General features: G+C 41.8%; 4 protein-coding genes across 11 annotated transcripts in view; 2 read left to right on the top strand and 2 right to left on the bottom strand.

Moving 5' to 3' along the window:
* LOC128252565 (ankyrin repeat domain-containing protein 50) overlaps positions 1–1,754 on the top strand; it is a 29,803-nt gene extending 28,049 nt beyond the window's left edge. For both annotated transcript variants that reach the window (XM_052980356.1, XM_052980357.1), the window contains one exon: positions 67–1,754. In XM_052980356.1, coding sequence (XP_052836316.1) covers positions 67–250 — 184 coding nt within the window. In that variant the 3' untranslated portion in view covers positions 251–1,754. The remainder of the gene's footprint in view (positions 1–66) is intronic.
* LOC128252566 (protein C12orf4 homolog) lies at positions 1,715–4,006 on the bottom strand. Its single transcript, XM_052980359.1, has 3 exons — positions 3,694–4,006; positions 2,328–3,630; positions 1,715–1,922 (listed from the first exon to the last, which is right to left on the bottom strand). The coding sequence occupies exons 1-3, from the start codon at positions 3,878–3,880 to the stop codon at positions 1,802–1,804; spliced, it is 1,611 nt and encodes a 536-aa protein (XP_052836319.1). The 5' UTR covers positions 3,881–4,006; the 3' UTR covers positions 1,715–1,801.
* Positions 4,007–4,601: 595 nt separating this feature from the next.
* On the bottom strand, positions 4,602–10,969 carry LOC128262104 (heterogeneous nuclear ribonucleoprotein A1). Of its 7 annotated transcripts, none has more exons than XM_052996188.1 (6): positions 10,794–10,965; positions 9,381–9,858; positions 7,487–7,674; positions 7,122–7,419; positions 6,743–6,833; positions 4,602–4,858 (listed from the first exon to the last, which is right to left on the bottom strand). In XM_052996188.1, the coding sequence occupies exons 1-5, from the start codon at positions 10,848–10,850 to the stop codon at positions 6,760–6,762; spliced, it is 1,095 nt and encodes a 364-aa protein (XP_052852148.1). In that variant the 5' UTR covers positions 10,851–10,965; the 3' UTR covers positions 4,602–4,858; positions 6,743–6,759. The 7 variants fall into 7 exon arrangements, with proteins under 7 accessions (XP_052852148.1, XP_052852141.1, XP_052852183.1 ...); XM_052996181.1 differs by lacking the exon at positions 4,602–4,858 and adding an exon at positions 5,231–6,357 and having other exon boundaries at positions 10,794–10,963; XM_052996223.1 differs by lacking the exons at positions 4,602–4,858; positions 10,794–10,965 and adding exons at positions 5,231–6,357; positions 10,016–10,175.
* Positions 10,970–11,577: 608 nt separating this feature from the next.
* Positions 11,578–13,253, top strand: LOC128258370 (zinc finger protein 330 homolog). Its single transcript, XM_052989959.1, has 2 exons — positions 11,578–12,147; positions 12,661–13,253. The coding sequence occupies exons 1-2, from the start codon at positions 11,656–11,658 to the stop codon at positions 13,129–13,131; spliced, it is 963 nt and encodes a 320-aa protein (XP_052845919.1). The 5' UTR covers positions 11,578–11,655; the 3' UTR covers positions 13,132–13,253.
* The last annotated feature ends 1,715 nt before the right edge of the window (positions 13,254–14,968 follow it).

Here is a 14,968-nt window from a genome sequence, read left to right on the forward strand (position 1 = left end):
GAACTATTTTAAAGTCGATTTACCGAACCCAATAACTTATTCGTTCTTATGTTTCTTCGCCCACAGCAAAAGCAAGCGCAGTGGGGTATCCAGTAACCCGGCGATGCGGCTCATCCGCAGTCGCTTCGATGCCGCCTCCCAGTTGATCCGACGCACCAATAACATACTCTCCTCCAGCAGCAACCAGGGCTCCTCCAGCATTGGCGTCAAGTCCGGCACGTTCCAGTGGCGCAAGGAGAGTCAAATGTAAACGCAAGCACGGGAAAAATAGCCGGATTACAAATTAAACTCACTCCTTTTACACACCAACCAACACCCACTTGCATACTCAACCCTTACACCCATAATTTATTTGAGTTTTGTATACCATTGTACTTTTTGATAAAGTATTTGTTTTTTGTGATAGTTTCAATTTTAGTAAACTTTTTTAATATGTATTCTGATTTAACTAAATATATTTAGGCATATTACTACCCATACAAAGTAGTTTAAGGCACGAGCCAAGTATTAAGCTAAAACCCCATATATAGAGTACTTCATTACCATTTTGGCATGCGAATTGTAGGCAGAATTCTTCTTCAAAGTAGCGAAAAAACTAACGAAATTTAAATAGATCACAACACGAATGTATACTTAAGAGGGCTCAGATCACAACACTGTTCTCAGAATTAATTTAAAAGTATTTATTAAATCACCTTGCATAAGACAGAGCGCAATGGCTTATAATTTAACGATAATATAATTTGAGCTGAAACCGAGCTTCCCAAAAAATAAAGGGGATAAAGTTCTGAAAGCCATACTACTCCAATGCGCATTTATAGGCGGACGGCTATAGAAATGTAATTTATTTATACTTGCTACTTTAATACTTAATTACGCTGTTTGTCAATTTTTTCAAATGCAGTACCCCAAAGTACCAAAAACCCATTATCCATTATCCTTTCCCATAAAGTGCTTTTAATGGCACGCAAGAGATCCAAGAGAAATGATTGATATATGTGTATTATATTGCTCGCACCTAAAACTCAAAACGGTCCGTTCCTGTACCTTAACACTTGTCACTAATTTTATGTAACCCTTAAGCCGGACTAAAAAACCAATAAAATATTTTCTGAAACTCTACTCCCCACTGCAAAGCAGCAAATCACAATCACGCAGCAAACAACGCACTGGGCTAAAACCAAGGAAAACAAAACAAAAATAAACGAAGAAAAGTCGAACAGCGAAATATGTTAATGAACAGAACAGAACCTAAATAATTGTTAAACAAAACCTATAAAATACCGCAGAATACAATTGTTTAGAGATACATAAATATATATATTTCAAAAGCATATTTACAAGTTACCAATCAGAGTTATTCAAAGTATCATAATTATAACCAGATAACAGATAACCGAACAGACTAAAATACAATCCGCAGAGATACACACATTACACACAAAATGCATGAGGGGTCGAAACCAAAGATAAACATTTACATTTGGAAGTAATATACACATGATACCTATACCTAACATATAACTATATATATGAGAATATGTACTTATACATTGTAGTGTTGTAGTTTTGAAAACGGTTGCGATGAATTATTGACAAAAATTGATACAGGAACATTTACAGAAAATTCTGAGTGTGTTTTTGGAAGTTAAAAAACAAAAAAAAAACACTTTTTGAGCGAAGCGACGATTAACGAAGCATATACATACATATATAACTCTGAATCTGAATAAACTGTATATTCATACAAATAATTTAAAGTCTTTTTTAAATATTCTTTGAGGAATGTTGATGCAGTCGTCTACTTGTTGGTGTCCACAAGTATCTTGGGATTGGCCACATGGAAAACACTAGGAACCATTCCCGCCAACGTGGTGAATAGGCTCTCCGATATGTCATCAGGCAGTAGCAATTGTAAGGTGCTGGAATTATTAATTTAATTACAATCTTTAAGCTTTAACAGCAAAAAAAAAAAACAGGGTTTGAAAAAGCAGTCAATGCTTTACATTTTTTGCTTTTCTGACAACCTTTTAAAAGCCGAATGCAAAGCAAAAGCAATATGAACAAAAGCAAAAGCAATGTTTCTGATTTTTTGTGAAAGCTTTGAAAGCAACAGCAAATACATTTCAGAGCTTGAAACTAATGAAAAAAGGGTAAAGAAACTATAACATTGTTTATTGCTTTTAGGAGTTCAAAATGCTGTTAACTTAGCTTAGCCAGCAAAATAGAACAGATTTTTCTGCTTTTGCTATGCTTTCACAGCACAGCATAAATCCTATGCTTTTGCTTGCTTGCTCGCAATTTTTCAAACTCTGCCAATAACCCACCTCAGTTCGGCGCCTCCCCAAGATGCAGATTCTATCATAAATCCCTTGGCGCACTTGAAAACCAGCTCCGCCCTGCGGATGCACCACTGCACGGTCATGTCCTCGCTCATCTCATGCCGTAAAAGAGCCGGAATGGTCAGCGTGGTTATGTCATGCCTGCTGGCTGTCTTCAGTATATTTCGCAGGCCCAAGATCACAGGATGCCTGGAGTTGATCTCACTGGGACTGTTGATGGGCTCATCCGAAATCAGGTGGAATATGACATGGGTTTGCGAGAGATTCGAGTGCTTGGTGATGAAGAAATCGCCCGTTTTCAGTCTGGGCACGCTTTTCTTGGTGGGCGATGGTGTGGCACTGCCCTCGGCACTGCTGTTACTATTGCTACTGCCGATGGAATCCCCCGCCGTGCTCAGGTTCTTAATCTGCTTCTCGATCTTCTCCAGCTGAACATCGATCTGCTCGAAATGGAACTCGGTGGATTTGTTGGCATTCTTAATGATATTCTTGTTGGCCTGGGCCTGAATCGATGGGGTCAGCACGACGACGCCGCACAAGGAGCTGGAGTACAGGCCCAGAGCCATGTTCAGGCCATTCAGACTCTCCTCGGCGTGCAGCGGGCTACAGAGCTCGGTGACATTGGCGCTGAGGATGCGTATGTTGTGCATGTGCTTCAGCTGGGAGCCCAGGTGAATGGTGAAGCTCTCCTCCATCGACGGCTGCTGTGAGACGAACATGGAGGAGCGATTGCCCAGTGGCGTGGCCACCGGCGACACCTGAAACATCTGGCTTACTTGGCTGGTAATCCAGTCGCGATACTCGTTCTTCTGATGCCCCATCATGGCCTCCAGCTCCGACTCATAGCGTTTGCGCACGAAATTCTGTGTGGTGTACTGCTGCGCCAGCAGATTATTGATATCCTCCGAGGTGGTGGTGATGTCCAGCTGGTTGATCTGGCTGTCCATCTCCTGCTGCTGCGAGTTGTTCAGCGTCTCCACCTCGCTGTCCATGTGCTCGGTCATGTCGGCCACCACCTTGGCGTAGGTGCGCTCCCGCTTGAGGATTTCCTCCAGGGAGGAGGAGTGCACCAGGCGGTGGAAACTCTGGGCAAAGATGTCCGCATCGCTGGGACCCACGCGATCGGCAAACTGCAGCAGCTCCTCCTTGTACAGTCGCTCCGTGTCCCGCACAATGGCCTCCACGTCCAGTTCATCGTTGACCGCCTGTTCAAGCAGCCTTTCGGCCTGGTCATCCAGGAACTTTTGCTGCTCCGTGTCCACGAACTCCTGCAGTTGCTTCTCCAGATCTGTTGTTTAGGTTTATATCTCTTAGGAAGGTCGCTTTAAGCCAGTATCCCACCAATACTTACTGACATTCTCGTCCAGATACCGCATCATGGGATCCATCTGGTTGGGAGCCATCAACTGGGTGATACACTCCTCCAAATTCTCCTGGTCGAAGGGAAATGTGATGTCCAGCCGTGATTCGCAGTCTTGGCCTTCATGGTTTTTGTATCTATACACAAACGGCAGCGTCCGAGTGGCAGTAGAGTCCATTTTGGGGGTCTCTTGTTGGTTTCTTAGTTAGTTAGAGTCATTAATTCGCAAGTTAACGCCCCCTCCCCAAAAAATGCAATTAGTGAGACCGCACTGCGACCGCTTAAATATACCGCGAAATAATTAATTTCGTTTAGCACAGACTCGAACCAATTCAACAGCAATACACTGCCCTCTGTTAGACAATTTTACATTCAGTTCCAAACCTATTTTTGAACATTTTAATGCCAGCTTAACTTAACTTTAAAACAGTTCGTCATTCTTAGCTTTTTGAAAAAAAAATTAAAGATTCCAATAAATTCAATTTTTTTACGGCCATTTTTTGATGTAACAAAGTCAAAGTGTGACGGACATCCAAATGAAAGGCTGTTTTGTGCACTTGAGCTTCTTGCAATCAAATCCCACTTGATTTTAATACAGAAATTCGAGTTGAATTTTTCGTGCTGTTATTTAAGTGCCAGTTTTTCCTTTTTAATATTTTTATGAACAAAATTTAGTGCTGTTAGCAGCAAAGAAAACTGTTATATTGTCACTGCTAACGGTAGCGCAGCACTGTTATAATGCCCCAGTGTTCACACACTTGCGCTATTTAAAATTCAAAAAACCCCGAACCGTTGAAATAAAAATCATTCAGATAAGTTCAGCAATTTGTTTATTAAAAAAATGTAATACGTGAAATTAAATACGTGGTAAAATCAAAAATAAAAATTAGTTGTATATTTACGCCGCTTTGGATTGGGACTTCCTTCATCTTCGATTGCGACCAGACAACGACAACCATCACCACCTGAAAGTTACAACTTTTGCCAGTTTTGGGGTCTGCGGACGATTACTTACCCTTTGTATCAGGGACACAGGACGGGAGGAATCGAGTCCCATGGCCGGAGGAGGTTACAAGCAAGAGCGGAGGCGAAGATCCGTGGCTGCTTAGTAGCGCGGCGGCCGTCTTTCAGCGCTCCGCATACTTTTCACAGCCAACTTGCAACAGAAATTACAATAATATACATGGTTGTAAATGACATGGTGTACAGGCGGTGTGGGCGATTGCAATTCAAATAAACGGGGAGAATGAAACCTGTTAAGCGCGTAACAAGAAAACTCTCGAATCGAATGATGTTAATGGCCCGCCCACAACAAACGCTACGGTAACAATTGCTTTGATTTTGGCTGGCTTTTGGACTTGGTCCTACTTGCTTGCTTGCTCCTTTTTTTTACCTCTCCAATACTCCTCTTTTTCTGATCGAGATCCTTCTGCTGCTGCTGCTACAAAAATAAATACAAAACTACGAGGCTTAGGCTTAGCTGAATAGCTAAAATTTGGTTCGGTTGTTCGCTCGAAGTTTACATCAATTGCTGGACACTTGTGTATATTTGAAATCTTATATTTTTTCGCTACATTAAAATGTAAATTTTGTTAATTATAATTGCGCTGACCTCAGACAGACTGCTTGCTAAAAGGTATAGATTACATTAAGTGTTGTTTGTTGATCATTGGTTACATCTAAACAGCGGGGATAGGTTAATTCCATGTCGAGACACTTACAAAGAAATCTAAGTATCTAGGTTCCTCCACACACCGTCAAGTTCGCTTAGAACTTGAATAGTAAATAATTAAGTCTAGGGCAGCGTGCGACTGCTGAAGATCGCCGCACGCTCTACTCGATTTAAATCTATGAGAACTTAGTCTAGTGAAGTCATAAATGGTAATACATTTTTTTTATATTTTGTGTTTTCTGCACTGATTATCAAAAGTTGTCGGCGGCCGATGGGCTGGAGGAGCTGTCTAGATACAAACAAACACATATCTCTCTCGGCTGCCGCCTTGAATTTTACATATATAGCTGATTCGTTTATATGGCTGCGTTTATATAGGTCGGTTGTTGTGTGGAGATACAAATGTTTGGCCTGTCGGCTTGTTGCTAATTACAATGTTACTTAAGAGTGGGTTTGCTACAATGTGAGATAAGATTACAATTCTATGGGTAATTGGATAGTTTTCGATGCGCCTTAAAAGTCAATCAATCACCAATCACCGTGTGCAAACACAAATCGAACGGAATCCTGGCCAGCTGCTGTGTACGTGTACTGCCACTTGCTGTGTGCGATATCTCTCTGAATGATTTGGATTTGTAAGTCTCTTTTGCTTAGCTCACACACTGCTCTGATCTGTACTGCACTGTACTGCACTGTACTGCACTGGTCTGGTTCTGGTACTGATATTTCTCTTTTTCTGTTCTAATCCAAGTCTGAACCAAACTCCTTACACTGCACTGCACTGCACTGCACTGCACTGATCCTGATCAATCTCTTCTCTTCTCTTCTCTGTCATGTATGGTTTGGTTTGGTTTGTGGTGCTCGGAAAACTTCTTAGGTCTATGAACGAACGTGCGTTCATACTCGTTATTGATCATTGAATTGCGTATCGTTTACTTGACTTTGAATTTTGGGCTTATACTGAGCGACTTTTACATTATCACCTATAAAATGTCGATAAATGAGAAACGTTATTTAAAACAATTGGTATGCAAAAGAGGGTTTCTTAATTGGATGATGGGTTGGTTTTGTTCGCTAAATACGTTTAAAGAGTAAATACGTAAGGCTTAATTTAGGTTGTTGAGTTGACGTGGGTCGGACTGTCTGAGCCGGTTTTGCTTTTCAGTCCCAGAGATGCTGTTACAGACTACCAAAAATGCCGATAAGGGCGCTAGTTTGAAACAAAAACAAAAAACAAAAAAAACGACAAACTCTTGTCAAATCAAGCCAAAGGTTAATGGTCATACGGGTTAGTTGTTGGTTGGTTAATGGTCTAACTTCGCCTTGGACTATAACTATGTGTTAATGGTGGTAATAGAAGTGTCTCACCTCGTCTGGTATGTCTCTCAATATCTGCGGTTGTTGCCACCGTTATTGAAGCCCTGATTGTTGCCGCCATAGTTGCCTTGATTGCCACCGCCTAAAAGAAAACCCAGGAGGATCGTTAGGAAAACATCCAATCTTTGTCTTACTCCTCTAACAACTAATCCATACTAGTGGCTATGGCTATTTCAAAACTGTAACGTGGCTGCGTGTTACGCTGCATTGGGTTTATCTTACATACGCATAACATAGCGATGGCCATCGTCAGTTAATCTCACAGCATTTCAATAAGCTAACTGCCAAACTCTATCGACGTTCTAACAGTTAGGTGTCAGGGTACTGTGTCTCGTTATCTGGTGTTAATACAGAGTGTTCTCGGGCTCACCTGCTTTGAAGTTGCCACCTCCTTGGTAGGGTTGCATGCGGTTGTTGTTGAAGTTGCCGCCACCTCGCTGAGGACCGCCGCCATAGTTCTGCTGGTAGCCACCAAAGTCATTGCCACCACCGTTCCAGTTAGAGCCACCACCACCGCCAAAGTTGCCGCCGCCGTTGCCATTATCCCACGGGTTGTTGTTGCCCCAGCTGTTGTTGCCACCGCCGTAACCGCCGCCGCCGCCAAAGTTGTTGCTGCCCCAGTTATCGTTGCCTCCGCGGTTGTTGCCCCAGTTGTTACCACCGCCATTCTGCAAGGTCGAATTAACCAGCTATAGAAATCACAATTCGAGTGGAAACCCATTTAATTATACTTACCCAGTTGCCGCCTCCATTCTGGTTGCCGTAGTTGCCGCCACCGCCGCCCATGTTGCCGCGGTTTCCACCGGCACGACCTCCCTGACCCCCACGTCCACCTCCACCGCCGCCTCCCTGCTGGTCATTTTGCTTGGGCAGGGCCTTCTTCACGTCCACCATTTTGCCATTGAGCTGATGCTGCTTTTGCACTGCAAAGGGTAGAAGAAACAAGCTATTAATAATTGGTCCAAAAATAAATAACAATTGCTGCATCCAGAGGTAAGTGTGCCATATACTCTTTCATCATTGGTGCACGAATCAGCACCAGCAACAATAATATAATACTGGCTGGGTTTTCATCTTACAGTCGCAAACGCCGCATGAGCACATCAAACATTGCTATGCGGAGCTGGGACTGTGGAATTGCAGTTTTATTTAAAATATTGCTAGTGCCTAGATATTTATCAGTATCCATAGAGTTATTTCTAGTCACATAGAGTCCAACTATGGGAGAGAGAACTTTTCTAAGTTGTAACGAGGCTGCGTGTTAGACAGAATAGGATTTATATATACATTCGCATAACATAGCTGAGCCGACGCTATTATTAATCTCACAGCATTTAAAGGGAAACCATCCAGGCGTTTGTTTCAAACCTGTCAATTTGTCAGTACTGTGTAGTTAAAGTTATGAAGTTTCTTTCGAACTCTAAACAAGATAAGCAATAGTTCCTGATGATGTGTTAATATAGATGGTAGTGTGCAATATACTCTTTCATCATTGGTGCACGAAACAGCACCAGCAACAATAATATAATACTGGCTGGGTTTTAATCTTACAGTCGCAAACGCCGCATGAGCTCATCAAACATAGCTATGCGGAGCTGGGACTGTGAAAAGGGGTCTAAAAGATGGAATTGTAACGAGGCTGCGTGTTATACTGAATAGGGTCAAGATTTACATTCGCATAACATAGCTTAGCCGACGCTTTTATTCATCTCACAGCATTTAAAGGAAAACTATCCAGGCATCGGATTCAAGCCCGACAATTTGTCAGTACTGTGATCTGATTTGTAATTTAAATTCTTTTTCCAGGTGGTCTTGTGCCATATACTCTTTCATCGTTGGTGCACAGCAAAACACCAACAACAATGATATAATACTGGCTGGGTTTTAATCTAACAGTCGCAAACGCCGCATGAGCTCATCAAACATTGCTATGCGGAGCTGGGACTGTGTATCTGATCTAATTAATGCAATTGTAACGAGGCTGCGTGTTAAACTGAATTGGGTTATAATTTACATTCGCATAACATAGCTTAGCCGACGCTATGATTTGTCTAACAGCGTTTAAAGGAAAACTGCCCGGGCGTTTATATGAAGCCCGTCAATTTGTCAGTGCTGTCTGAGCATATAATTAGGGGTTGTTTTAACCAGAAGGCAATTGTGGCGCATACGTTTTCATCGACTGCACATGCAGGGTGAGCAGGCAACAAAGATATAATATGAGCCTAATTTTATCTAACAGTCGCAAACGCCGCATGAACATATCAAACATTGCTATGCGGAGCTGGGACTGTGGGAATATTGTATCATCTGTATGATCTCCATCTTAAGAAATGGATGTTCTGGTTAATAATGTATCTTAAAACGTGGCACTTTTTTATCATAAAGCATAAGCAACACACGATCTATTTTAAACAAAGGGGAACTATAATATAATCACTTGAATATTAATTTTAAAATGTTGTTTATAAAAGGATTTTTGTCTATTTGATTTGTATATCTTCAAAAGAGGGTATCTTCTAAACGTTGCTATTATCATATGATGGATATCTTCCTATGATTATAACTATATCTTAAAGTAGACCTAATGTACCAGGTTTCATAAGGTTTTACAATAGTTTCTTCTACTTACAAACAACTTTGTCGACGGGATCGTAGTCGTCGAACTCCACGAAGGCGAAACCGCGCTTCTTGCCCGTCTCCTTGTCCATGACGATGTTGATATCCACGATGTTGCCAAAGTGCTGGAAGTAATCCCGGATGCTCTGCTCATCGTGATCGTCCTTGAGGGCGCCGACAAACAGTTTCTTGACGGTGGCGCCGGCGTTCGGGGAATCGATGTCCTGGCGGGGCACAGCCCTCTTGGGTTCCACCACGCGGCCATCGATTTTGTGGGGACGCGACTTCTGGGCCTCGTCGATCATGCTCGAATGGGAATAGGTAATGAAACCGAATCCACGGGATCGCTTCGTGCGCGGATCCTTCATGACCACCACGTCCACGATGTTGCCCCATTTCTCGAAGTGACCCTTCAGGTTCTCATCGGTGGTGCGGTAATCCAGCCCACCGATGAACAATTTCCGCATATGCTCCGGCTCGGTGATGGAATCCTAAGCGAAGTCGTAAGTTATTGATTTTTTCACCTTCAAGCCTAACCTCACTTCTTCTGCCCCCATGGGACACATGCGTAATTTTCAAAATGGCGGCCGGAGAGGTGAGACACCAGCACGCATTGCCTTTTCTATTCCTATATATGCGGGTACTTACATCATCGTGGCCGTTGGAATTGCCGTTCTGGTTCGAATTGTTCACCATTTTACTGTTTTTAAGAGTTTGCTAGCTGTACTTTGACTCTTTTTCCCTTTTCAAAACGGAGAAAGTCCCCTGACACAACCACTCTCGTTGAAAAAAATTGAAAATTAGAGATGGCGAAGGGTCGATGCCAACTTCGATGTTTTTGAACAATCGGGACGTTGGCTTCATCGATAGTTTCTCATCCCTAACAAGTGTTGAACTTTAATAAACGGTCACCCAAAAAAGTTGCTCTATTTCTATTGCACTGCTAAACCAATACAAAACTAAGCCAATAGCTGCATTATATATAACCTATAAATAAATAATATTTTCTGGAAAAAAATTGATTTTGTTTCATATATTTGCATAAACATGTCATGGTCCCTTTAATCAAACGCTTGCACTGATAGATATAACCGAGTTTATTTTATATTATTAAAGAGCTTAATATAAGTATAAAATATGACAAGGAAGCAACGTTTGTTCGGTACCAATTAATAAAGAAATAAAAACTGCAAATATCAACACCAGAATCGCGGTTCTTATCTAGGGCCTACACCATCCGCATGAGCAAAAAGCTATATTTGTTTCAAGCTTAACCGGCCCAACAAATTTTCGTAAATAAATAAATTTATTTTTAAGCTGTTCTTTCAGATTGCCAAAATGAAGAAATGTAAACCATTTTTGCACAACATGTTTTAAAAATTAAAGGAATCTGCCTTTAAAATGCAAAGAATTTGTTCGTACTCACATCGTCGCTATGGCTGTTGGAATTGCGTTTATGGTTCCAGTTGTCGTGGCCGCCCATTTCACTATTCTTATGCGTTTTATTTATTTGCACTTGCACAGTTTTTTCTTTGTAAAAGTGGAGTAAATCCCCTGTCTCAAGCTGTCTTTTCTTTTGAAAGTTACAATGTAAGGAAAAGTGACAATTAAACGTTGTATATAATTTTAAGAGGGACCCATGCTCATAGTTTCTGAAATACCTGCTGGAAATCGATTGCTAAAAATCAACCTCTAATAGCTACATTCCACCAACATTTGTTTTTAATTTAACAAAAATATTTTGGTCTCTTAATTTTTTCTTTGTCTACTTTGGAAAAATACTTTGGAGGAATAATTTGTTCACGATAGTTCAAACAGTAAAGAGTTCCATTTTTCAATTATTAACTGTATTTCTTTCAGGACGGTACAGATATACCTCACATCGCATATATACTCTCCAATTACATTATTCCCTATTATTGCAAGAAGTTAATATTTATAACATGGTTATGGTTATAACTGTATAGTTTAGCTTTAATTGTATAACTTTTTCAGCTATTTATTCGATAGCTGTAGTGATTATTTATTTAAATAAATTATTCTTAATTAACAAAACAAGCTTAAGTTAAAACTGTATCTCGAACCGTCTATTTATGCCACTTCTGGGAAAGTTATGGCAACTCTAGAAAATGTTATTTAGCGTTGTTGTGACCATTGGTTAAATATCAGTTTGCAATGAAAAATACTGACTATCCGTTAGAAAGCTTTATATGGTATTTTTTGCCGCACCTGCTGCAGCCACACTGCCGCACACGTAAGGAAAATAAATTTCTCAAATTTTAGCAAAAATGCCGAAAAAGAAAACGGGGCAGCGCAAAAAGGCCGAGAAGCAAAAGCTGCGGCTCAAGGAGATCCGCAGCAGGGAGACCCCGTTGGCGGATGTGCCCTGCAACGCGCCGATGGAGTGTGACAAGTGCGAGAAGAAGCAAAAGTCGCGGGCCTTCTGCTATTTCTGCCAGAGCCTCCAGCGACTGCCCATTTGCGCCCAGTGCGGCAAGATCAAGTGCATGCTGAAGACCGGCGACTGTGTGGTCAAGCATCCTGGGGTGTACACCACCGGCCTTGGGATGGTGGGCGCCATCTGCGACTTCTGCGAGGCGTGGGTGTGCCACGGACGCAAGTGCCTGCAGAATCACGCCTGCACGTGTCCGTTGCAGAATGCAACCTGTTTGGAGTGCGAGCGGGGCGTTTGGGAGCACGGCGGACGCATCTTCAAGTGCTCCTTCTGCAACGGATTCCTGTGCGAGGACGACCAGTTCGAGCACCAGGCCAGCTGTCAGGTGGGTAACCCCATCCAGGTTGTAGACGATGCAGCGGTTGTGGGGCTTCTTGGCTAGGAACCTAAGTAACTATTTGGGGCAGTCCGGGTTTTACTTTTAAACAAGAAATCTTAAGAGGCGTCAAACTTCTAAATGTGTGCTTAGGCATGTTGTTAAAAAGAAATTTTCAAAGATGTCGAATTCCTTCTAAAGATGTGATCTTAAATTTATAGTATTCTAGATTTGAAAATGATTCAATGTTTTTCATATTGTGTATGCATTTGTAAACAATAGATTTTAAGTATCCCAAAATGTTAAAAGCTTTTGATGTGTTTCGGAGTAAAGTGCGAGCGGGAGATTAAGGAACAAATCTTAATCTACATCTTTCCCCAAAGCTTAAGAGTGGTTCTAGTTGCCTAACGAGAATTAGTAGTCGTTAAATCAAGACTAAAAGTTCCCAGCTGCACCGTTTACAACCAGCTTTAGTTACTCTTTCTTGAATCGTTTTTAAAACTCGTCTTCCATCCCTTCCAGGTGCTGGAGTCCGAGAACTACAAGTGCCAGTCGTGCAACAAACTGGGTCAGTACTCCTGCCTGCGCTGCAAGACCTGCTACTGCGAGGATCATGTGCGCCGCAAGGGCTTCAAGTACGACAAGAACAAGGCCATTCCGTGCCCCAAATGCAATTACGACACCTCGGTGACCAAGGACCTGAGCATGTCAACGCGTTCGCATAAGTTTGGACGCCAGCAACAGGGTGGCAATAGCGATGATGAGGAGGGATATGGTGGCTACTTTGGAGCCAGTGGAAGCGGTGGTGGTGGCTATTATGGCGGTGCAGCCAGCGGAGGCTACTCCTACGGCGGTGATGATGATGATGACGATGAATCCGATGGGGATTACGAGGATGAGAGCGATGAAGACGATGATGATGATGATGAAGACGAGGATGAGACCACGGAAAGTGAGCCAGAGAAGGAAACTGGCAAGAAGGCCACTAAATGAGGCTGATTTTGTTTACGTCTTGCCCTTTTGTTAGACCCACTAAGTAAGTTGCTCTCAATGTAATAGTGAAATAAATTCTTTGTCAGATTGAAGAGCTGCCGAAGAGTACCAATTCTGTAAAATGCAACAAGCTGCAAGTGGGCTTTGGTCCAACGGAGAATTTGGAGAAACATCTCCTAGAGGGAGGATAACTGGGTAACTAAGGGTGCGGAATACGAGTGCCAACCCATACGCATATGATGATGGCGATGCCAACGGTGCTGCCGACGCCGACTTCTCTGTTGATAGACTCATCCATCTCCAATCCACTTACGAGCGCAAATATTTACACAATTTACTCGAAAACGGAGGTATGAGCATATAATATTTCCAAAAACGATGGCAAACACAGCACACACACACACACACACACACGCACTTCGGCATTTGGGAATGTTTGGCAGTTAGGCAGTCAGGCAGAGCGGAACAGCAACAGCAATGGGTGATTTCAGGGGGAGCATTAGAAGTGGTATGGGGCAGACCCATCATCAGGCTGAAACATTTTAGGCATTGCAAATCAATGAGCGGCTTGTTGGGAGGAGCAGGGTGGAGCATAGTTCTTCTGCATATGAATGAAATCATATGTGGCCTTATGCAGGGGAATCCATGGGGAGGATGTGGACGAAATGGTAGCGCGAGTGGGTGAGTGGCAGGCAAATCAACTGTGTACATAGTTCAGATTAGTGTGAGGGGATATGGGATGCACATACAGCTGCGGTCAAAACAATAGCGATAACGATGCAAACCAATGGGGTGCTATATTGTAGAAACATTGGAATGCTTTGTACAACCACCTTGTAATTATTAAAAGGCTTTATGCCAATTTAAATTGGATTTATCAATTTGAGAACTCGAATACGTTTTATGTGATTCTTAAAAGAAGATATCACGTTGTACTAATTGATAAGTTTTTGATAAATCTTATTAAAATTTAATGGTTTTATATGCAACGGAATGTTTGCTGCACAGATTAGATTTATTTCGATATATATATTTATATTAATATTGTAAATACACCTTAAAAACATTTTACTTTAAAATTCGTTTGTTTAAGTTTACCTAGTCGAAAATTGCAATGACAAATAAATTTATTCATCTTTCTCACTAACAATTTATAAGAATCTATTTACATTTCAAAAACCCATATTTTTGAGTTCTAAACAATAATCTTTAATTTGTGTTGATAAAGTCAATCAAATTAAAAGTACTTCGTGGGCTTGGCTTATTTTGGTTCATAAATTTGAAATACATTTTGTACTTAATTAGAATTTTTTTAAAACGGGTTTTCAATATTATTTGAAATAGTTAATCAGTCTAATCTAATAACGTGTCCCCTTCTGTGCTTACGCACTTGGACATACTTATGTATAGATCGGGACTGGCTTAAACATAATGGCCGCCTGCCAGCATTTTGTGTCTGCATTTCAATCAAAATGGCCTGTCTGTGGGCTGTCCAAAGCAATGTCCGAGCCATCGGAGTTAGAGCTACTCAACAAAATTAGAAATGGGGTGGATGATGGGGCTAGACGGTGGGGTGGTGGAATGGTGGGAAAGAGTGGACACTGGGGCGGTGGTGGTCACTGCCAAACATCAATAATAATTTCATAAATGTAATCAGAGAGAGGCAAACAAGACCCGAGTCGTCGAGTCACTGTGATTGAGCTCTTAATTGCACTGTGATATTAATCCTTGAGCCGTTGCCTCCCCCAAAGCCTTCCACTGTCCAGTCAATTTGGCCACTTCCACATCACAATGACCGCTTTTCATTAGCCGGAGTACAATCTCAATTACCAGATGT

The sequence above is a fragment of the Drosophila gunungcola genome, chromosome 3R, assembly GCF_025200985.1.
Source record: "Drosophila gunungcola strain Sukarami chromosome 3R, Dgunungcola_SK_2, whole genome shotgun sequence".
NCBI classification, from domain to species: Eukaryota; Metazoa; Arthropoda; class Insecta; order Diptera; family Drosophilidae; genus Drosophila; species Drosophila gunungcola.